General features: G+C 39.3%; 2 protein-coding genes across 2 annotated transcripts in view; one reads left to right on the forward strand and one right to left on the reverse strand.

The window, feature by feature from the left end:
- The window catches only part of ccdc22 (CCC complex scaffolding subunit CCDC22), a 30,710-nt gene extending 12,326 nt beyond the window's left edge, over positions 1-18,384 (reverse strand). The window contains exons 1-4 of the mRNA XM_087833838.1: positions 17,923-18,384; positions 17,508-17,685; positions 6,679-6,811; positions 146-252 (exon numbers count right to left, since the gene is read on the reverse strand). Coding sequence (XP_087689964.1) covers positions 146-252; positions 6,679-6,811; positions 17,508-17,685; positions 17,923-17,972 — 468 coding nt within the window. The 5' untranslated portion in view covers positions 17,973-18,384. The remainder of the gene's footprint in view (positions 1-145; positions 253-6,678; positions 6,812-17,507; positions 17,686-17,922) is intronic.
- Positions 18,385-20,464: 2,080 nt separating this feature from the next.
- Positions 20,465-23,572, forward strand: part of dedd (death effector domain containing) — a 10,516-nt gene continuing 7,408 nt past the window's right edge. Inside the window, exons 1-2 of the mRNA XM_006804308.2 lie at positions 20,465-20,761; positions 23,373-23,572. The exon at positions 23,373-23,572 is cut by the window's right edge and continues 432 nt beyond it. Of these exons, the coding sequence (XP_006804371.2) occupies positions 23,440-23,572 (133 nt within the window). The 5' untranslated portion in view covers positions 20,465-20,761; positions 23,373-23,439. The remainder of the gene's footprint in view (positions 20,762-23,372) is intronic.

Consider the following 23,572-nt stretch of genomic DNA (forward strand, 5'->3'; position numbering starts at 1 on the left):
TTTATACGTTGTACTGATACCATGAAGACATAAAAAATTTAATTCAAAAGTCTCACTCACTGCCAGTAATAATTATACACATACATTCAAAAACAAAATTAAAGCTATAGCATATAACAAAGAGCAGAATGGGGCATTAGTTAACCTGTGTTTCACAGTTTAGTGGTAGTCTGCATTTTGGAGGCAGCCAAGGTACAGCAAGATGGGCTTTGATTGCAGCAGCTATGGTTCTCTCCAGTACCACTGATTTCCCTAAAGGAAGACAAAACCACAGCTTTGGGTGACCTAAATGCATAGTCCTTGATGAAAAGTGCCCCGGCCATGTCCACATCATCATCACATCACTTTTTTTGGTATTTTGTAAACAATCCACAGCAGAAAAATGTGTCGTCTTCTACAGCTGTGGTTCCCAAAGTGTGAGCCAAGGCCCTTGTTGGGCCACAAAGTTACTACAGGTGGGTCGCAGAAATTCACTTTAAAATTACTCACCAGTACGTACAGTTATGTATCTATACAAACTAACTGGCATAAAAAAGTGAAATAAAACTGGTAATAGGAGGTAGGTAGTTTATGATTTTACTCATTACTCTGACCTAAATGTACTCTTCGTGTTGAATTTTGCCCCGATCCACCTGCCAATCTCCCCTCTCTTCTCACATGAACAAGACAGGTTTACAAGATTAAACACAGTTCTTCACTTAACCTGTCCCCATCCCAGAGTGGGAGGGGCGCCCTTTCCCAGCTAAGGGTGTTATTTTAGGTTCTAATTGTGTGGATGCCCTCAAAGGCATCCACACTATTGAGTTCCTGTTTCTCTTTAAACTTTATTCTTATAGTTGCTCCACGTTTTTCGGCACTTAACTACTCCCTCAGTTTTCAGCCGATTTTCTCCGTTCAAACTCTAAACTGTTCTGCTATTTCTGCTAATTCCAGCTATATCTTTTGGTGTTTATTACTATTATACTTTTTAAAATATTACACTTTTTTCCTTTTTTTTGTCCCATTGAAATGAATGGAAAACTTCCACAATTCTGCTAAAACTTGCTTGTTTTTCAAACTTAACTACTTCCTCATACTTTCACCTAGAAACTCCATTCAAACTTTAAAACGTTCTCAAATGATTGGGCTTTTCGTGTGTGATTCAGCTTTTTCATATCTGTTACCGTTTTCATTTAATGCCTCTTTAAGTTTTCAGTTGCAGCTTTGTGATTTTTCAGAAAATATATGCGTTGTTATGGTTGCTATGCAATTAACTCAGAGTGAGAGCTGGTGCTTTCTGAAGTTTCTCTTCATGTCCTAACAACTTCTTGCTACTCGCTCAATTTCCACTCAACTTCCACAAATTATACATCAAAACGTAGGTATTTTTGCTGGCTTTAAGACAGTGTCACTATAATTATTGTGCGAGTTACGGTTTTTTCACAATTTGCCTCGAAGTGACACAAGGTCTAAAAACTGTCCATAGAAAGTCAATGGGGAGGTTGTGAAACTCAGAGCTGAAATACTGAAACTGAAGGCATTTTCAAATCGTCATATCTCCTTAACAAAGCGAAGTTAAGACATGAGGCTTGTCCTCGTATATCTTCAGACACTCCTGACGCTCACAATTCAAGAATTATTTTCTCACCTATTACCGTTCTGAGATGAGTTAGACTTGTTTGAGGGTAGGAAATCTGTCCTCCTCTCAGTTTTCAAACTCCGAAAATGAAGCCATTTCTTCTCTCGTCATATCTCCGCGATGGAGTTACAAAGAGCTTTGAAAATCGCAGTCAAAGTTCACCAAAGTCCGCTGATTAACCCAGTACAAGAATTTTGCTTCTATCCCACCTAGTTTTTGAGTTACACTACGTTTTGTAACTCCAAAAAATGGCGTTTTTTTGCCTCTTACCGCGATCTAATTCTGACTGCTCATCACCCTGTTTTCCAAACACCCGCTCTCTTTCCCAGTGGCGCAGTTGGTAATGACACGGGTCTGAAGCCCAAAGGTCGTGGGTTCAATTCCACCTTGTCCACATGTTTTTTTCACTACAAATTGATACACTATCACAGACCAGTAATTCATATTGATCATTTATTACAATTCTGCAAAGTTTTATGATTTTAGCAGCTTTTCTAATATGGACCTCAGATTCTTGTTAACAGTCCATGGCAGAAATACATACAAGTACACAGCCTGATGAAGCAGACAGAAGCACTACCTCTGATTGGTGGACTGAAATTGAGCAGAACCAGGTTGTTGTGCCTCTTTTCACCAGAAAGGTCAGTGTTTTCTCAGCCTCTTCTGCTGTTTTTAATAAGAATTTTCAGCTTTTTCACCTTTTTTCAGTTATATGAGAACCAATTTGGCTCAGTGAGATGAGTATGAGATGAAATTCTGCTGATTTACCTCTTTTCTGCCAAATCTTTAAACATTTCACCTCTTATCAGCATAATTCTCAGCAGCTTCTGCTCTTTTCAGCAGAATTCTGCTCATTCACCTCTTTTCAGCAGAAATTCTGCTGATTGAACTCTTTTCAGCAGATTTTTCAGAATTTTCACCTCTTTTCTGCGCAAATTCTGCTTATTCACCTCTTCTGAAAAATTTTCAGCCTTTTCACCTCTTATCAGCACAATTCTCAGCAGCTTCTGCTCATTTCAGCAGAATTGTCAGTCTCTCCACCTCTTCTTTTTGCGAATGAGTTTGGCTCAGTGAGATGAGTAGCTGCCTTGAGACCAGAAGGGCCAGGTTCAAATCCTGCTCCGGGCAATCTTTTTTTCAACTTTTTCAGCTTTTTTCAGCAGACATCTTCAGCGTGAAGGCATCCACACAGCATTTTCGCAGGAAATGCACATTTTTCTAGTTCTCATTACTGCCACTTCCCACTCGACTACGGACAACTCCGGTACGAGCTGGAGGGGACCACCTGATGAAGCCAACACTTCCACATTATCTGCAAAAAGCAGAGACTCTGAGTGGAAGTCTTCTCCCACTTGGCTACGTCTAAATCCCTGGCAGAGTGCAACACCCACTGAGAACAACTCCAACTTATGGCTGACAGTGCAGACCAAGCTCTGTACCAGGACCAAATGGTCTGTAACAACATGCCAAATACCCCTCAGAGGGTATCTCAGGGGGATTTGGTCCCAGGTTCACAAAACAGGTAGACTGGTTAGATAAACTCCAAAACACATCCTCGAATATTGTCAAGAGGATAAAGAGCTGGTCTAGCACTCCAGGACCAGAATGTTCCTTCTAAATCTGGAGTTCAACTAACTGGACAAACTTCCACTCTCACTCCAGGACTCAGCTGCCACCAGTTACCCACAGTTGGCACCTTGGCTCACTCAACAATTAGCCGTCAGACATTATACAGGCCACAGATCCACGACAAACAAGGTCCTGATTCTCTGAAATGACATGACTGCCTTGTTAAGTGATACAAGCTGTTGAAAAGACGCTGACATTGTTTTTTTCGTGTGAACTGGACATGAGGTTATTCTGAGGATTATTATGAGCTTGCAAGGAGATTGTAAGCACACTATAAATCCACCGAAAAATATCAGCAGTCAGGAAGCATTTGATATCTCCAATAACAACTTAAATCAATCTCAGAGAGGATGGTTAGTTAGAGGTGTAATATAAAAAAATGTAACAGTATACAGGAACAAATGTTCCAGCTTTGTCCAGCCACTAGCAGGATTTCTGGATGTCAGCCACTTCTTCTACCTGCCGCTTGTCGTGCAGGGACCTGTCCTTCCATCATGGCTCCTCTTCTCTCTCTGGTGTCTGCTGCCTGAGGTATTCACTAAGCACAAGGTCATTTGTGACCTTTCTGAACCTTTAATGAATACGTTATTGTCCCATCACATAGATCTGCAAACGCCTATTAAACCAGATATGTCCCTGTGTCTATATTAACCAATTGTTGTTAAAAGAGGAGAGCATGCTACACAGGGGTAAACATGGCCCCGTCCTAGCTTTTCATACATGCTACTGCCATCAATTTCAAATTGATCCAATATTCAAAATGTAGCATTTCACAAATGAATCATTGAATTCCAGGATGCTGCCTGCACAAATAAATATTCCACAGTAAACTGTTTGTGGTATTTCAATAAAGTGGAAGCGATTAGGAATGACAGCAATCCCACCACAATGTAATAATGCTAGTAATAATCACAGAGGCTCAGGCAACCCCACTAAGATTTCAGACAGAGGAGCTAAAACAAGAACCACTGGACAGAAAAACAAAGTTTCAAAGACGACAACAGGTGATGCACTCCACCGCCATGACCTGCATTGCATGCTCCATCATGCAATACTCCACTGCTGAAGAAAGAGCATGTTGAAGCACATTCAAAGTTTAGACATTTAAACAAGCCTGTGAAATACTGGGAGCATATTCCCTGATGATGGGACCAAAATAGAACTCTTTGGATGTCATAATATACCATAAAGTCTGGAGGTCAAACGACACTGCATATGACCCCAAAATGCCATACTAACAGTGATATTTGGAGGTGGGACCATCATGATGTCGGGCTGTTTTTCAGCTACAGGATTGGCACGTTTCACATAACTAAAGGAATGATGAATGGAAAAATGTACCAAGACGTTCTTGATAAAAATCTGCTGCCATCTACCAGGATGATGGAAATGAAACGAGGTGAACGTTTCAGTAAGATAATGATCCCAAACACAGCCGAGGAAAACTCGGCTAATAGAATGGCCCAGACAATCATCTCATCTGAATCTACTGAAAATCTAAAGAAAGAACTAAAGCTCAGAGTTCATAGACGACTGGGCCAAAATCACACCTGAGCAATGCTGCACCTAGCCTCTCCAATCAGGAGGCATCTTGAAGCTATCAGCAACAACAAATGCTACTTTATGATGTATTTAATAAGTTTCAGTAAATTCAGTCCCTGTGTTATTTCTCATTGTTACAGAACTTAATTGTTGGACATCTAAGGTTTGATTTCCTTGCATGTGGTGATTGGATGGGTTGTTACCAACATCTGGTGAGAATTTCATGTCAAAGTCACCTTCAGAAATATATTTACTTAGAAACTTGGCGACAGGGCAGAGCAACCAACCCTAAATAACTTGGTCTTTCTGCATAGCCGTTATTCAAAGACCTCTTCTCGCTTTGGGGCATATCTCAGCCTTCTTAGGCTAGCTAGCTTAGCATTCCACAGACTGTTAGCTATTTAGCTATTTCCTGTCACCGGGCGCTAGCTACCTTTGCTCATCTCTCCTGAACCCAAAACTTCCCCATGGATCGGGCGTCATACCACTTACCCTCCAGTAAGGCGGTCCTATCTGCACCTGTATATACATATATATGTAAATGATTTAAAAAAAAAAAAAAAAAAAACCCAAGATATGTTTGATCTCAAGAACAACCATTTTTTGTTTGTTTGGCTTTTTTCACACATATTTGTTCTTTATTACGGGTGGGAATTGATAAGAATTTGGCGATTCTGATTCCATTATCGATATCACTTATCAATAACTTATCAATTAACAAATCAAAGATGTAAAACCAGCACAAAGACACTTCAAAGTAGATGATTCTACTGTAGAAACACGAACAGGTAGAAACAGAGGCTGCAATCTGACTGCTCATCAAAAGCTGAAGTTGTGTTGCCACTATTTTTCTCCTCTGACACACAGACTGAAATCAGCTGACTGTAAGAACCAATAAGTGGGATTGATATGCAGGCATATTAACAATTACAAGGAATTGGACTACTGGGAATCTGTTTTTGTAGAGAAACAGTTCTCAATTTCCATCCCTAGTCCTCACAGGATCGCCACTACAAACGTGGTTTATAGATATAACAGCAAGAAAAATACTGGTGGCAGCCAGCAGTACCTCTCAGCCTTCTAGAAGATGCACCTATGGTATCAATTTCAAACTCCTACGTTACTTAGTTCTCGAGTTATCGCATCCACAAGATTTTCATAAAACGTGACCTCTGACCCCTGACCTTGAGGTGGAGGTCACTGAGCTTCATACTTGTCAAAGTTGTATGTTCTAGCTATTAGTAGACAAAACTACGGCATCAATTTGAAACTCCTACATCGCTTCAATCTCAAGTTATCACAAACTGGGTTGTTTATGTCAGCCACCTGTCTGCCTGCCGGGCAGGATGACAACATTCAACAACTTGGCTGAATTGGCAAATCACTTCTGTTGTGGCTTCCAGCGAAATGTAGAATTAATTTGAAAATGTTATTAATAAGATATAAAGCCTTTTATGGCCTTGCCCCTGTTCATATAGCCTGTAGTGCCAAGACCTTATTCTATCAGTTCTCTTTTTAGCCATTTGATCAGGGCCTCATGCTTTTCAGGCAGTTAACACAACAACAGCCTTTGTCTGTCCATCAGGTTGCCTGGGTCAGTGGGTTGTTTTAATGTCTGTTGAATGTCAGAGACATTTTCTACTCGAGTGTCTCAAAAAGATTTGCACTGACAGAAAACAAATTCACAAAATAAGACCTTTGAATTTACCTGTAGCTGTATCTCATAATACTCTAATTAAATCTAACATTAGAGGCTAAAGTATTACAATTATTACAATTACAATAATATGTAATAATAATTACAATTACTAGACAATATAGGAACATGTCTTTATCTCCAATATTATATGAAACTATGTGTATGCCAGAGATAAACTGTGTCAGTGTACCTGTCGGCTGGTCTGAAGTCTCAGCACTTTCTCTGGGCAGCTTCTCCACCAGAAACATGAGCAGGGAGCGGATCTCCGGTTCACTGCTGTACAGAAAAGTCTGGTATCCTAGCTCTCCTTTGTATCCAATGTCCTGAAAAATAAGAATTTACTTTGAGACAACAGAAAGCTCATTTTGTACTTTTCTAATAATATGCAATTTTGTTCTTATATCTTCTGTGAACATTATTTGCTTCATCACTCACTGAATTTCTCAGTTGTCATTAACAATTTAGAAATTTCACTTGATGAGAAAGATAAGCCAAAACTCCAGTACAGGCTATAACTTGTTATGCTGTGCAATAAATCATTTGAAGCCTATATTCAATTTAAAATAGTACAAAGTCAATACTGGCAGCAGCCAGCAGTACCCCTCAGCCTCCGAGTAGATTCACCTGTGGTATACTTTTAAAATCTTATGTCACCTCATACTCAAGTTATCGCACTCACAAGATTTTCAGAAACCTTGACCTCTGACCTTGTCCTTGAGGTCAAGGTCACTCAAATTCAAATTCATTTGAGATTTTTAGTAGATACACTGATGTTATCAATTTAGACTCAGACGGCACCTGATTCTCAAGTTATTGCATTGACAAACTTGGATAACCACGTCGCTCGCTCATCTGCCCAACAGGGTCACGACAATACCCATAAACATCAGTGTTTTACAGCTGAGGTGTAAAAACATCTTCTTTCATCTTTTATTTGGTAAATATTTACATCGCATGTCCTTCCTGATGGAACACTTCCAAGGATTCACGTCTTCATTCATAATGTGGTAACTACCACAGGAGACACTGAGGTACAAGCAACAGGGGAATGAAATTTGTGTAACGCTAAGCCAAAAATAAATAATGCACTCATGACTGGGTGTAAAAAGAGGATCCCAGGAAGGTAGAATCTTTCAAAAGTAAAGACAGAACAGGTTCATCACTCAGAAAGAAATAATTTCACAATTTAAGAAAAATATTTATTGATACAAATTTTAGTAATGAGAAGAATGAAAAATAGAAATATCTGTATACAACAGACAATGTTGACAAAACCAAACTCAGTGGGTTTAAGTGAGAAAAGATCATGTAACTTGGAAACTGTGAAGTTAATCATTTATTTTATTAAGGATCCATCCATGAAAGGAAGGTCAAATTCAACCATGCAAGAAAAAACCTGAAAATATCCACACAGTAACTAATTCTAATTCTTCAAGGACAGTCCTTTATGAAAGGGGGAGATAAAGCTCCATCCCACTGCAAAGGATCATCTGACCATTCATAAAAACATCAACAAAATAAGCATTTTCATTGTTATTCCTTTTTCATTTCCTGCCATAACTGCCTGATATAGTTAAAAAAAGAAAATGACAACAGCCTGTTAAACTCACAGCTGAACATCATACAGCTGGATTGTGGAGTTGTTGCTCCATAAAGAGCACAGACCGCCGTATAAGCTCTATAATAATGATCTATATTAGTAGTAATATACCTATAGCTTTTTTTGCCCCCCCCCCCCTCTCCCCCCACACCCCCACGTCCTCTTTCCCCCTTCCCCTATCCCCCTCCGCGTTCATGTGCGTGTGCACGTGCGCGAGAACGGACTTTTTGCACGTGCATGTGGGTTCAGGGGTCATATGAGTTTACATGTGTTTAATAGCGTTTTATTTAATAAAACCATTATGTTTTAATTAAACTATTTTTAAAGGATTGCATAGGTCTCAGAGCTCTGTTATTTAGACATAGATGATTTAATTTAACTAGTTTAGGGGTATTTTAACTAGCTAGGAGCATTTTGCTTTTTCTTTAGTGCTATGTAGGAGCAAATAGTTTCAAACAGAGTGCCGCAAATAACAGGTATCCCTGGGCAGCACGGTGGCACGGTGGTTAGCACTGTTGCCGCACAGCAAGAAGGTCCTGAGTTCAATTCCAACATCAGGCTGGGGTCTTTCTGTGTGGAGTTTGCATGTTCTCCCCGTGTTTGCGTGGGTTCTCTCCGGGTACTCCGGCTTCCTCCCACCGTCCAAAGACATGCAGCTTGTGGGGATAGGTTAATTGGATAATCCAAATTGTCACTAGGTGTGAATGTGCGAATGAATGTGTGAGTGTGAATGGTTGTCTGTAACTGTGTGTTGGCCCTGCGACAGACTGGCGACCTGTCCAGGGTGTACCCCGCCTCTCGCCCTATGACAGCTGGGATAGGCTCCAGCGCCCCCCGCGACCCTGAAAAGGATAAGCGGAAGCGAATGGATGGTGTATTCCCACACAGCATTTAATTTAGCTAGTTTAGGAAGATTTCACTTTTCTAATAGTTTCACAGGCTAATAGTTTTTAAACAGAATACCACAAACAACATGTATCCCTTTAGGAATAAACTGTGATAGTGCATATTCACACCTAGTCACACTAGCACTGTATCAACCCCAATTTTCCTTTAATGCAACTAGCCCTATAATTATCTACTAGTCACAAATACACTGCAACAGTAAGACTTGTTGATTACACATAGATGATTTAACTACTTTAGGAGCATTTTACTTTTTTCTTTAGTGCTCCGAAAAGACACAGAGGCCAATAGTTTTTAAATAGAGTACCACAAACAACAGGTATTCCTTTAGAAATAAACTTTTCTTGTGATACTTCTAAAAGCACATATTCACACCTAGCCACACTCTGTAACAGTTAGACAGAGTGGGTTGCAGTTAGGCCCCCAACAGTCAGCAAAAGAAGTCATGAAACAATAAAAGAGGCTCCCTTATCAAGAGGATCCTAGCACACATCCCAACTGTAGTTCCATAGTTTCCACATTTTTTAATTACAAACAGTTCCATTATCTTATCTTATCATGTCAGAGGTCAACTGAAACTCCAAAGGTTTTTCACATTTTCTTACACCTTTATCTCTACAGGCAGACAATTACACCTCCTACTGACTAACCGAACCACCATAGTTTTTCCACCTTTCTCTTTACAACCTGCTCTTTATATCTGCATCTCAGAGCCCAACTGAAACCAAGTCCACCTATATAAAAACACCCCATCAGACACACAGTATTTTCCTCAGCACTTCACAACTGCCACAAGGTATATCGTTTTAACTTTTTTATTTTTTCACCTGAATGTGCGTTGGAGCCGACTTTGCTACCCGCACAGAGCGTTTCTGACAGTCGGGCGCTGCTTATACAATAGAGAAAAGCAACAATACAGCGTGTTTCTCTGCTCCAAGAAATCCGAGGGCCTTTCACAAGGTAAGCATGTCTGTTATACCCAGAGCATAAATGTCTGTCTGTATGTCAGTGCTGATTATTCAAACCCTGTTTAAAATGTGACACATTTGTTGTCCGAAAACAATTACTCTAAATTTGCAAAGTTACTGATTTAAAAAAATATATATTTTCAAACTTTTAGTTGCATGACAAACATATGATAGCTTAATTCACAATGGTATATAAGAGGCCCAAGCACCAAAGCACTCTCTCTCTGTGTGTGTGTGTGTGTGTGTGTGTGTGTGTGTGTGTGTGTGTGTGTGTGCCCGCCCTCACAGAAGGAAGGTCACAGCAGGAGGTTTTCTCAAACACATTACCAATCAGTTTATTTTTTACAAGAAGTGTAGCCCATACAATGGTATAAATGTATTCTTTGCGATACTTTATAAATATGAAACTCTAAAGATTTTGAGTTCAGGCACATTGTGAAACAAGAATCTAAATATTTGTGTCACAATGATTTCTATAAAAGCATGTTGTTTATGGGGATAATGCAACAAATCTTTTGTGCGTCCTATTAATGATCAATGGTAATTGAAGAGGAACCCTGGCTCAGGACATTCTCATGACAAGTGTCAGCGCAGACATCTAATAATGAGAGAACAAGTTTTATCATCATAAAGACTGTGATATGAAGCATCGTTAAAGTGTCACTTCAGTAATGTTGACTCATGTTTTTTAATAATGACTTTAAAACACTAAACACTAATTTCTGTGGTTTATTTTACGTTTACAGAATATAACATGTGGTAAGACGATGAGTTTTACTTCTCACTGACTGTGTTATGTGTATCTATTTATCATGTATGCTACTTTGCTCTGTGGACTGTCATTGTGTTCATAATATAAACCAGACTTTCACTGTCTGCATCTTTTACTGTCTTTCTGCTTTTGTTCACTCCAAGTTTGACAAAACCTACAGATATCCAGAGTTAAATCGCTAACAAATGTGGAGCAGTCTCAGTGTATTTAGCTGCTTTTTCCCTAAACACAACCAACTGAGAGAAACGCCTGTAGTCCTCACTTTGGTCATTTGAACGTTGAAGGAGATTTGTTCCATAGACACCTAATACTAGTGTTTCCTGCACTTATTCCAACAATACTATGTTCTATTTAAATCCAGATTCCTTTTATAGTTTGCAGTGAAATTTGTTAAACCGTTGCTTAATGGGACAGAAGTACAAGTCACTCTTTACTATCACATTTGTAGATGAGTTTATTGCTGAACAACACAGCTAGCAGTCTCACACACTCTTTAGGTTTTTCAAGTTTTGTGTGTAATGGTTTAGTCTATCAAACCTTACCCTTTTCTCCCCAGTATCATAACAGTATGACTCCCAAAGTACGGCACAATAAACAACCTATGATTCTAAAGCCAGAACAGAAAGATACATGTCCTGAGCCAGGGTTCCTCTTCAATTACCATTGATCATTAATAGGACGCACAAAAGATTTGTTGCATTATCCCCATAAACAACATGCTTTTATAGAAATCATTGTGACACAAATATTTAGATTCTTGTTTCACAATGTGCCTGAACTCAAAATCTTTAGAGTTTCATATTTATAAAGTATCGCAAAGAATACATTTATACCATTGTATGAGCTACACTTCTTGTAAAAAATAAACTGATTGGTAATGCGTTTGAGAAAACCTCCTGCTGTGACCTTCCTACCTTCCTTCTGTGAGGGCGGGCACACAGAGAGAGAGAGAGAGAGAGAGAGAGAGAGAGAGAGAGAGAGAGAGAGAGAATGAATTAATACAAAGGATTGGAGTCTGTTTTGGATTTTCTTTTTTTTTTCTTTTCTTTTTTTTCCCTGCCTGTCCCATTTGGTTCTTTAGCCATCAGAATTGTTGTCTGAAGACCAACAAGGATACCCAATGGATTTATTTTGCCAAATGGATCATCGTGGCATTGCCGTATTGGTCCATTTGATCGACCTTTGTTTTTATTATTCATTTTATTTTATTTTCAGTTGTTACAGACGGGACAGACATGAGTGAGGGATAGGAAAGGGAGAAAGAAAGAGGAAGGAAAAGATTTTTGGATTTTCACTTGTTGTTGTTAATATGAACAGTCACATAAAATTCATTCCAATTTTTAGCCTTTGCTTCAATTAAGATGTTTTTTTTAATCTACAAAAGCATCAATTCAATTCAATTCAATTTTATTTATATAGCGCCAAATCACAACAAATGTCGCCTCAAGGCGCTTCATAGATACAGAGAAAAGCCCAACAATCATATGACCCCCTATGAGCAAGCACTTTGGCGACAGTGGGAAGGAAAAACTCCCTTTTAACAGGAAGAAACCTCCGGCAGAACCAGGCTCAGGGAGGGGCGGCCATCTGCTGCGACCGGTTGGGGTGAGAGAAGGAAGACAGGATAAAGACATGCTGTGGAAGAGAGACAGAGATTAATAACAGATACGATTCAATACAGAGAGGTCTATTAACACATAGTGAGTGAGAAAGGTGACTGGAAAGGAAAAACTCAATGCATCATGGGAATCCCCCGGCAGCCTACATCTATTGCAGCATAACTAAGGGAGGATTCAGGGTCACCTGGTCCAGCCCTAACTATATGCTTTAGCAAAAAGGAAAGTTTTAAGCCTAATCTTAAAAGTAGAGATAGTGTCTGTCTCCCGAATCCAAACTGGAAGCTGGTTCCACAGAAGAGGGGCCTGAAAACTGAAGGCTCTCCCTCCCATTCTACTTTTAAATACTCTAGGAACAACAAGTAGGCCTGCAGAGCGAGAGCGAAGTGCTCTAATAGGGTGATATGGTACTACAAGGTCATTAAGATAAGATGGGGCCTGATTATTTAAGACCTTGTATGTGAGGAGCAGGATTTTGAATTCAATTCTGGATTTAACAGGAAGCCAATGAAGGGAAGCCAAAACAGGAGAAATATGCTCTCTCTTTCTAGTCCCTGTCAGTACTCTTGCTGCAGCATTTTGGATTAACTGAAGGCTTTTCAGTGAGTTTTTTGGACATCCTGATAATAATGAATTGCAGTAGTCCAGCCTGGAAGTAATAAATGCATGAACTAGTTTTTCAGCGTCACTCTGAGACAGGATATTTCTAATTTTAGAGATGTTGCGCAAATGGAAGAACGCAGTCTTACATATTTGTTTAATATGTGCGTTGAAGGACATATCCTGGTCAAAAATGACTCCAAGGTTCCTCACAGTGTTACTGGAGGCCAAGGTAATGCCATCCAGAGTAAGAATCTGGTTAGATACCAAATTTCTAAGCTTTTCAGCGCCGAGTACAATGACCTCAGTTTTATCTGAGTTAAGAAGCAGAAAGTTAGTGGCCATCCAAGTCTTTATGTCTTTAAGACATTCCTGCAGTTTAACTAATTGGTGTGTGTTATCTGGCTTTATGGACAGATAGAGCTGGGTGTCATCTGCATAGCAGTGAAAATGTATGCTATGTCTTCTAATGATGCTGCCTAGGGGAAGCATGTATAATGTAAACAGAATTGGTCCTAGCACTGAACCCTGTGGAACTCCATAATTAACCTCAGTGTGTGAAGAGGACTCTCCATTTACATGCACAAATTGGAGTCTATTAGATAGATATGATACAAACCACTGCAGTGCAATACCTGTAATACCTACAGCATGTTCTAATCGCTCTAATAGAATATTATGGTCAACAGTATCGAATGCTGCACTAAGGTCAAGAAGGACAAGCACAGAGATGAGTCCACTGTCAGAGGCCATAAGAAGATCATTTGTAACCTTCACTAAAGCTGTTTCTGTGCTGTGATGAACTCTGAAACCTGACTGAAACTCTTCAAATAAACCATTCCTCTGCAGATGATCTGTTAGCTGTTTGACAACTACTCTTTCAAGGATTTTTGATATGAAAGGAAGGTTGGAGATTGGCCTATAATTAGCTAAGACTGCTGGGTCTAGAGATGGCTTTTTGAGTAAAGGTTTAACTGCAGCCACCTTGAAGGCCTGTGGTACATAGCCGATTATTAGAGATAGGTTGATCATATATAAGATCGAAGAATTAATCAATGGCAGAACTTCTTTGAGCAGTTTTGTAGGAATGGGGTCTAAAAGACACGTTGATGGTTTGGAGGAAGTAATTATTGACGTTAACTCAGAAAGATCGATTGGAAAAAAAGAGTCTAACTTAACATCAATGGAACTACAAGTAGCTGTAGATAATATTACATCTGTGGGATGATTATTGGTAATTTTTTCTCTAATGATAAAAATTTTATTTGTGAAGAAGTTCATGAAGTCATCACTAGTTAACGTTAAAGGGATGGTTGGCTCAAAAGATCCTTTTCAAAAAGTTAACTGACATAGTAAGGAAGTAGCTAGGGAAGCAACAATAGCTTAGGGACAGTTTCTACAATAAAGAGGATTTCATCATCTGCAGTTCGTCAAAAAGTGGCGTATTAAAAAACAATTCAGCAGACCCTCAGAGTGCAGATACACACTGTTTTCAGCTGTAGAGGTAGAGGTACGCTTCATGTACTTATCAACATACAGCTTAGAGGTTTGCATTAGAGTGCTTTGGTGCTTGGGCCTCTTTTATACCATTGTGAATTAAGCTATCATATGTTTGTCATGCAACTAAAAGTTTGAAAATATATATTTTTTTAAATCAGTAACTTTGCAAATTTAGAGTAATTGTTTTCGGACAACAAATGTGTCACATTTTAAACAGGGTTTGAATAATCAGCACTGACATACAGACAGACATTTATGCTCTGGGTATAACAGACATGCTTACCTTGTGAAAGGCCCTCGGATTTCTTGGAGCAGAGAAACACGCTGTATTGTTGCTTTTCTCTATTGTATAAGCAGCGCCCGACTGTCAGAAACGCTCTGTGCGGGTAGCAAAGTCGGCTCCAACGCACATTCAGGTGAAAAAATAAAAAAGTTAAAACGATATACCTTGTGGCAGTTGTGAAGTGCTGAGGAAAATACTGTGTGTCTGATGGGGTGTTTTTATATAGGTGGACTTGGTTTCAGTTGGGCTCTGAGATGCAGATATAAAGAGCAGGTTGTAAAGAGAAAGGTGGAAAAACTATGGTGGTTCGGTTAGTCAGTAGGAGGTGTAATTGTCTGCCTGTAGAGATAAAGGTGTAAGAAAATGTGAAAAACCTTTGGAGGTTCAGTTGGACATGGTTTCAGTTGACCTCTGACATGATAAGATAAGATAATGGAACTGTTTGTAATTAAAAAATGTGGAAACTATGGAACTACAGTTGGGATGTGTGCTAGGATCCTCTTGATAAGGGAGCCTCTTTTATTGTTTCATGACTTCTTTTGCTGACTGTTGGGGGCCTAACTGCAACCCACTCTGTCTAACTGTTACAGAGTGTGGCTAGGTGTGAATATGTGCTTTTAGAAGTATCACAAGAAAAGTTTATTTCTAAAGGAATACCTGTTGTTTGTGGTACTCTATTTAAAAACTATTGGCCTCTGTGTCTTTTCGGAGCACTAAAGAAAAAAGTAAAATGCTCCTAAAGTAGTTAAATCATCTATGTGTAATCAACAAGTCTTACTGTTGCAGTGTATTTGTGACTAGTAGATAATTATAGGGCTAGTTGCATTAAAGGAAAATTGGGGTTGATACAGTGCTAGTGTGACTAGGTGTGAATATGCACTATCACAGTTTATTCCTAAAGGGATACATGTTGTTTGTGGTATTCTGTTTAAAAACTATTAGCCTGTGAAACTATTAGAAAAGTGAAATCTTCCTAAACTAGCTAAATTAAATGCTGTGTGGGAATACACGGTTTTTAGAAGTATCACTGTTTATTTCTAAAGGGAAACCTGTTATTTGCGGCACTCTGTTTGAAACTATTTGCTCCTAAATAGCACTAAAGAAAAAGCAAAATGCTCCTAGCTAGTTAAAATACCCCTAAACTAGTTAAATTAAATCATCTATGTCTAAATAACAGAGCTCTGAGACCTATGCAATCCTTTAAAAATAGTTTAATTAAAACATAATGGTTTTATTAAATAAAACGCTATTAAACACATGTAAACTCATATGACCCCTGAACCCACATGCACGTGCAAAAAGTCCGTTCTCGCGCACGTGCACACGCACATGACCATGAGGGGGATAGGGGAGGGGGGAAAGAGGAAGTGGGGGTGTGGGGGGAAAAGGGGAAGTGGGGGGGGGGGCAAAAAAAAGCTATAGTTATATTACTACTTATATTAACTGATGTAAGTGTGCTCAAGCATTATCAGTGTTCATCAGTACTGTCCCTTGAAGTACTGCAGTCCTTAGGATTCATTCTATATCCTATGAGACAAAGTGGGCCAAAATTTGCAGGGTGATCTACAAACAATGTGCTGCAGTTTACATACAAAGATGCAGCCAGTTCACTTCAGTAAAAACCAACATTCTCCCAGGAGCAGCGTGAAAAATCCAGAGGGAGCGTGACGGAGCCGCTGCAGGCCTGCTAACCAAAATAATTCAGTGTAAGCTCAGACTTCACACAAATGTTTTTCTCTGAAAACAGTGCGTCAGCTCAGATAAAGGAAAATCAATATGCTTCTGATAGAAATCATTCTGCACTGAGCACAGGGTTCAGAGGATTAGGATTCAGGTTTGGTGCAAGATTTATCTAAAGGAGGAGATTGTCCCTACAAACCTGACATCTATGTGGAACAGCTGGATTGTACAATATAAAGAAGAACCCAAAACTGTATTTACCGTCAGATCACTTATTGTGCCACATTTTGTTGTTACAGATTCAGCAGAGAGAAGCCGCTCAGTGTGTGCACAGTGCCAAGAAAAAGCTCATTTCAGTTCATTTCTGCGGTGTTTCATGAAAACTGTGGTATTAAATTGCAGTAAGTGGGGCTCACCTCTAAACTCTCAGCATGAGAAATGAGCAAAGAGTTTTAGGACAGAACCAACGTTTTGGCACTGCGCTCACAGCTTAGAGCTGATCACGTTCTCGTTCTGATAACATCTTCCATCCTAAAAATAAACTAGCTCTGTAATTGGAGCCAGACTGGACACACTGGGGGAAGTGGTGGAAAGATGCACACTAACGATGTTAGAAGTCATCTTGAATAACTTTGATCAATCCCTCACTCACTCACAGCATCTCTACAGAACAAAAAAAACATCACTACTAGAAGATGACTCTTTCTCTGTTGTAAAACAAAGAGACACAGAAAATCATTGGAACCCATAGCTATCAGACTTTTTAATTCTCATACAAACAGCAGATAAGTTATGGCATTAAAACCATCAGGGTCTATCACTGCGTTTTGTTTACATTGAACTGTTTTGGAAAAAACTAAGTTGTCAGCTTTTTACACATTCTTCTTTCCATGGTGAAAAGAAAAACAACATGTAGGTGATGTTCCTAATTGTACTTTCTCTACCAGTTAATGATTCCTGTTGCGAAGAACTAGTTGTGCACAAACTCTTTAAGTAGACAACTGCTTACAGAGTTTGTGTCTGAACACTGCCAATTGTCTGACTGGATTCAGCCAGTGATAACAGGGGACAACAGTTCCATTCAGATATCTTACCTGACAGGCCTGTGCCAGGCTCATGCCCACTCTGAAGCGGGCAGACATACCCGGAGGAAGGGAGGTGGCCAGCGTGCTGCTCAGACCAGGATCGATCACCCGAATACATCTGACCACCGCCTCTACTATCAGCTCACTACTGAACTGTTTCACGCTATTAATTTCTTCAGGCACTTCCCTGCGGGACACGAAGACAAAAAAAAATCAACTCTTAGCTGCTACAAAGCTGGTCGTATCCACACAAGCTTCCAATAACCCACGTACAGCATGATCATATGACTGGGGCTGGTTCAACACAGGACTGAGCGGAAAACTTCCCATTAGCCTGTAAACATGTCAGCTCGGTAACTTACGCTTACTTTTAAGATCACAGTGCACCGCTTGGCATTTATGAAACCCTGTTGTTGATACTTACGTCCCAACCTGTTTTAGGGCGTGAATCAGAATTTTATCAACTTCCTCCATGGCCGGAGCTTCTCTGAAAGAAGCTAAACTAGCTAACCAACTGGATAACAGCAAAGCATCCGGTGACAGTGAGGCGAATTATGAGCATCGACTTCGCTGGTATTGGTTAAAGCTAAAGTATTAGCATCATTTCCATGCATAAAACAGAGTTAAGGTACATTCCATCTTCTGCTAGCTTGAAAATAGAAACCAGTTACTTAGCACGACTGCCACTCCTTATATCGGCAAAACGCATTGTAATTATCCGCTGCGTTGGAGACCATTCGCTACAAAACAGCTTCTTTTGTAATTAGTTTTCTTCATTCCCTGCAAACTGAACCTGACCGGGGATTTCTCTATCAAACTAAATAAATCTGACACTTCTGTGTCTCCTACAGTGTGGTAACGAAGTAGCAAGCCAATCGAATAATGTGTGAACGCGGTGTTTCTGGGAGGTTGAGTTTTATTCTAGACTTACTGTCAGCGAGAATGAAAGAGAAATGAAAACTCGCCAAAATACAGTTCCCAGAATGCACCATAAAGATAGTCTCATGACTATGATAACGTTTTTTTTCCTTCAACTTTATTTAAAAAATATATATCATACATAGCCTTGTGCCAATTCAGGGGCTGCAGCCTTCGAAGGGCGCATTCACAAGCCTCGATGTGTAGCCCAGAAATGCGGCCTCCTTTTTCCTTCGTGGCCCAAACCATCCCAAGATTCACAGCGCGGCGGTGGTGGAATATTTTCTAAATAATGGCGCACGGCTCAAGAGTAAATTTCTAAAATTGATTACTGGGTTTTATCTAGTGATGGGCAAAGCAAGGCTTTGTGACACGCTGAAACAAAGCAGTTGTGTCGAAACTGTATTGAGGCTTCGAAACCCAACCCCATCCCCGCAGACATGCCCTGCACAATTTCAAACAAAGCTACTTATTATATCAGACTGTCAGTAATTGTGATCAGCAGATGTTTTCATACAAACAAGGGGAAAAAAATAATGAGACTGTTAAAGACAGATCTGTGACTATAGTGATCGATGTGCTTCAGCAAATTTCTCCATCTGTTAATATTTGTGCTGCTCACAATAAATCAGTGTATATAGTAACAGTCCATTTCACGCACATCTTCATCCTCTGCTGAGCAGCCTCTGAACTATGCAGAAACTTTTCTGAACTTTATCTTGTGACACTGGTGTGATGTTTTACTGGGAGTCAAGAGTTTTGGTCGTAGTGAACCTGCATAAGAAAAAGAAAAAAAACACACATCTGTCATGAAAATTGTTAAGAAATAGATCGCCTGTAATTAATGAATACGTTTTATTGGCGTCTCTTTTTATAGTATAAACATATTCTTTATGGCGGCGCATATGTAAATAACGGATTGTAGTGAGGATGAAGTCACTTAATGCTGCAAATGACATTTTCTGTTGAAAGCAGACAAAACTAAATGTTCTCCTTAAAGCAGGTGTGTTGTTGTTATTGAGATCTTTTAATGATTTTACAGCCTAGTGTGCCGCTCTCTCTCTCTCTCTCTCTCTCTCTCTGCTGATATGAGTGAATGGAGCTCACCCACCAGCCTCTGTCTCTCGCTTTCTCTCCAGTAATCATTAAAATAAGCTATTTATATATTATTTATAGATATATATAATGTTTATTTCATTATCCTTTAGATTCCAGTGTTTAAGAGATTGGATAGTCTAGTCTTCACAATCCACAGCAAAAATAATAATGACAGAGAGGGTATTATTTTCTTTTACACGCGCATATAATTGAAGCGGTAGTATCAAAAACATGAAGTCAATAATTACAAGCCTCAGTCCAAAAGACTGGGTATGGTACGCCACCAGTCGAAACTGGAGTACCAAAACCTGGGTTTGTCGTGGTCATGTGATCTGGGTGTTGTGAACCACGTTTTGGAGCAGTGTTTCGAAACATCTGCACTTCGGGATGTCGAAATGTCTGCTTGGAGCTTCCCATCTCTAGTTTTATCCTAATTTACTAAACTAGCGACACAAATATTCCAGTATCGAAGAACATGAAAAATTACTTTTGGTCACATGTCGGCAACGTTACCTGACATCTCAGGTAAGAAATCTGATCTCATTTAGTAACCCTCACACGACAAACAGTAAATGTCACTTAGAATCCCAACTTTATTAGAGAATAGATATTTTGTTCTCTAATAAAGAACAAAATACTGCCTGCTGTTATTTCAGCATATATATATATCTTGACAGAAGCAGATTTGGTGATATGAACTAGTATCACCAAATATCACAGGAGAATCCGTATAAGAATAAGGTTAAGCAATGACACAGACCGTCCATGTTACATCTTAATAAGCTATCCAGTCATGACAACATGAGGTTGCACAAAAACTCATAGATAATATTATATTGAACTACAGATACAAGCGCGTCTGTGTACTACCAAGGGGTTTTCACAAAGCGAGTGGCTAATTTGAGTACCCCGAACACCGGAACTGAACTGATCATTGAACTGGAAGTTCTTTCATTTTAGCTGAAGACTGAAAATTGTTTCCTTATTTTCCCACGGTGTCAGGCTGAAGACCAAAACCATTAAACGAACTCGTATCTAAAACTCACCCAGAAAGCAGCAGTGCCGCATGTTAATAGGGTGGAAACCTATGTCTTTAACAAATATCGTGCAGTTGACCAAAACATTAAACGTAGCTAAACTTGGTTTCTACCTTCAAAGAAGCGTTGCTATTACATCCCGAGAAGCTAACTTACCGTTAGCTGCCTACTGAAGTTTGATAGCTTCGGACTCATCAGGACACATTAAAGGTAACATAAATGTACCTTTGATAATTATGTATATCTTTTGTTTCGTTGTAATTTTTTTTACTGATCTTATTACTGTAGGTAGGTGACGTTACAGCTTACATGAAATCATGACTAAATCGATGAGGAGTCACAACAAATAACGTAATTCATAAAGATCGGTGTAGCATTGTATTGCGTAATCTTTACATATTAGTGGTTATTAAGCTAGAGAACAATAACAGGGATGTGGCAATCATACGAAAAACAAACAAACTGCAGTTTCTTTAAATCTATTTAAATGTAGTTAGCTTTTTAGCTAACTTCCGTTTGGTACGTGGCTAGCTGTTAATCTGTTTTGTGGTTTGCTGCACAGATGGAAGTGGTTCTTGTTTATTTTATTTTAGAAACTATTCAAGTGAGTTGGGCTCGTGAATTTATATAAATGCTACACAAGACTTTGAATTACAGTCGCCACAACATAAGCAGACATTTTCGTATTTTACTAGTGATTTATAATGCTTGTTGTTTTCGCAGGCATTGGGACGGTGATGAAACGGGCATTTATATTGACATTTTACTTGCATTCAGTCTGAATGTTTCCAGAATGCAGTATGGAATGTAATTGTCATTAAAGTGGACATGAAACAGTGCATGTATTTTAGGTATTTCTAGGGTATGATATACTCTGTCAGAAACCCTTTTCCTTGTTTTGGTTTAGAAATTCTCATCTCACATTATCTCACCTAGTGGATTGCTTGATTGTATAAGTGAGGAAAAGTGAACATCAGATGTAAATGAAGGCGTCTGTGACATTAAAAATTTATGAAACCTCTAATAAAGAAAGGGAAGAACAAACAACCCAACATCTGGCATCTAAATAATTCAACTTTTTGTAAAAGTATAAAAGTTAAACCTTATTATCTTGTCCGCACCCACAAAGAGTTGATGTTTTCAGAATATGCCCAATCACAAGGGTTAGCAAAGCACATATTTTGTAAATGAAGAATGAACTGTAGTGTAAAATATTAGGAGAGGAAATAAATGTAGATTAAATGCATTATACAGTTTAAGCGCAAGATATCTGCTGCAGCCCAGGTAGCGGTATGAGGCGGCTGCTGTACAGAGTCCATAGTATTAAAAAGTGTTGTCATTAATGTGTGTACATTAAAGGCCCTTTCACATAGGCCATGGCATGTGCTGTGCTGACAGCTAGCTAGAGCGTAGGACCCAAAATCCTCTATGCGAGTTTGTGTTGTAATATGTTCAAATGTTTAATTAAAAAAATGCATTGGTCATTCATAAAGAAGAATGCTTCTATCCCCAGAGCCATTGATAGGAATGACTTAAAGACTCTGGAGTCAAAACATTTACTGAACTCAGAAACACAAAGAGTTTGTTTTCCTTCCTTGTGTAGTTGAACTTAGCGTAGCTGTAGGTGTGAAGGTACTTTGCAGCATGCAGTGGTGAAAGTTCAATTGGTCTGAATTTTGACTGCGGTATGCACAAGTACTTGCACGATTGCGCTGCGCTTTGCTTGGCACAGTGGGAAATGTTATTGCCCGGCGCAAGCGTTAGAAATAACTAGGTTTCAGAGCGCAGCACTGCGTGTACCGCGTCCTGTGGAAAAGGGCCTTCAGTGGGTTGAGACATCAGTAAGGCTGGAAAAGACTGATCAGTCTCTTCATTTGGAAAAAAATCTCACTATAATTACGGGCTTGGGCACGCATCAGTTTTCATTTTCTTGTCCTTATGTTCAGTTTGTGTTGACTGTGTTGTGCTTGGGAGTGTTCATTACTTTACTTGAGGCACTCAGTTTCTCCATTTTTAAGTTTCTTTTATGATAGATTTACTCACTGCTGATATTGAGAGTGAAAGAGAGGCAAGGTGCTCAGGAGTGAGCATTTGAGGGAATTATTGTTGTACATGACACAAACTGCTTTTACAAAATAGAACGACTTAGTAAAAAGCTAAAAGTAATTCACATTTATACAACATAAAGCAAATTACTCATATTTTCAGAAAAACCCACCTTTTATGTGCAACATTGATCTTATTCAGAGTTAATAAACACTTACTTGCCCTGTTCTGTTTCTCTAAATAACGTAGTTCATTGTACTGTTATTAGCACCAGTCATTGCCCAAATGCAGGTTAAGTGGTGTGGAAATTTGAACAGTGGACAAACCTGCTAGTCTTATCTAAATGCCGTTATGCGATTCGAGCAGATACTAACATGTAACGTCGTCATACTGCGTGCCACCGATTGGCTGGTCAGTAGCGTCACTCGGTCTCGTTCGTGAAAATTAAAACCGCCATTTTTTGAAACCTGGAAACAAGGGAATGGTTATAAAAAAGCAACGCCGTGGTCCCCGAAGCACCAGGCTTCTTTTTTTTTTTTTTTTTACACACAAAAAAGCAAGATAGTGGCAGGTTAAATGCTTGAGTGGCTGATAAATTTTAATTTCCACCCATGACTGTAATTATTAAATGCCTTCTCAAAAGTAAGATGTGAGTGATCCTATTTGTTTGTTTGTATCATGTTAATGTTTGGTTATTCATGTTTATGTTCACTAATAGTAAGCTTTGTCAGAAGTGCTTGAAAATTTATGTCTTTGTTCCTTTCCTTATTTGTAGTTCATCAATTGATTGGAAGGAGGAGTTGCAGGGATTCTTGCATCCCTCGTCACCATTGGCCCCTGAGATGACATCACAACAACCTCAACTCCCTAATGCTCTTATACCTCCCCAGCTTGCTCAGAACTCCAATGCTCAGCAGATCCGACCTCACATTCACCCGAATCAGCTGGAGTCGAGTCAGAGCAGTGCAAATGCTG

Source organism: Neolamprologus brichardi, chromosome 20 (assembly GCF_056152115.1).
Source record: "Neolamprologus brichardi isolate AB-2024 chromosome 20, ASM5615211v1, whole genome shotgun sequence".
Classification (NCBI taxonomy): Eukaryota; Metazoa; Chordata; class Actinopteri; order Cichliformes; family Cichlidae; genus Neolamprologus; species Neolamprologus brichardi.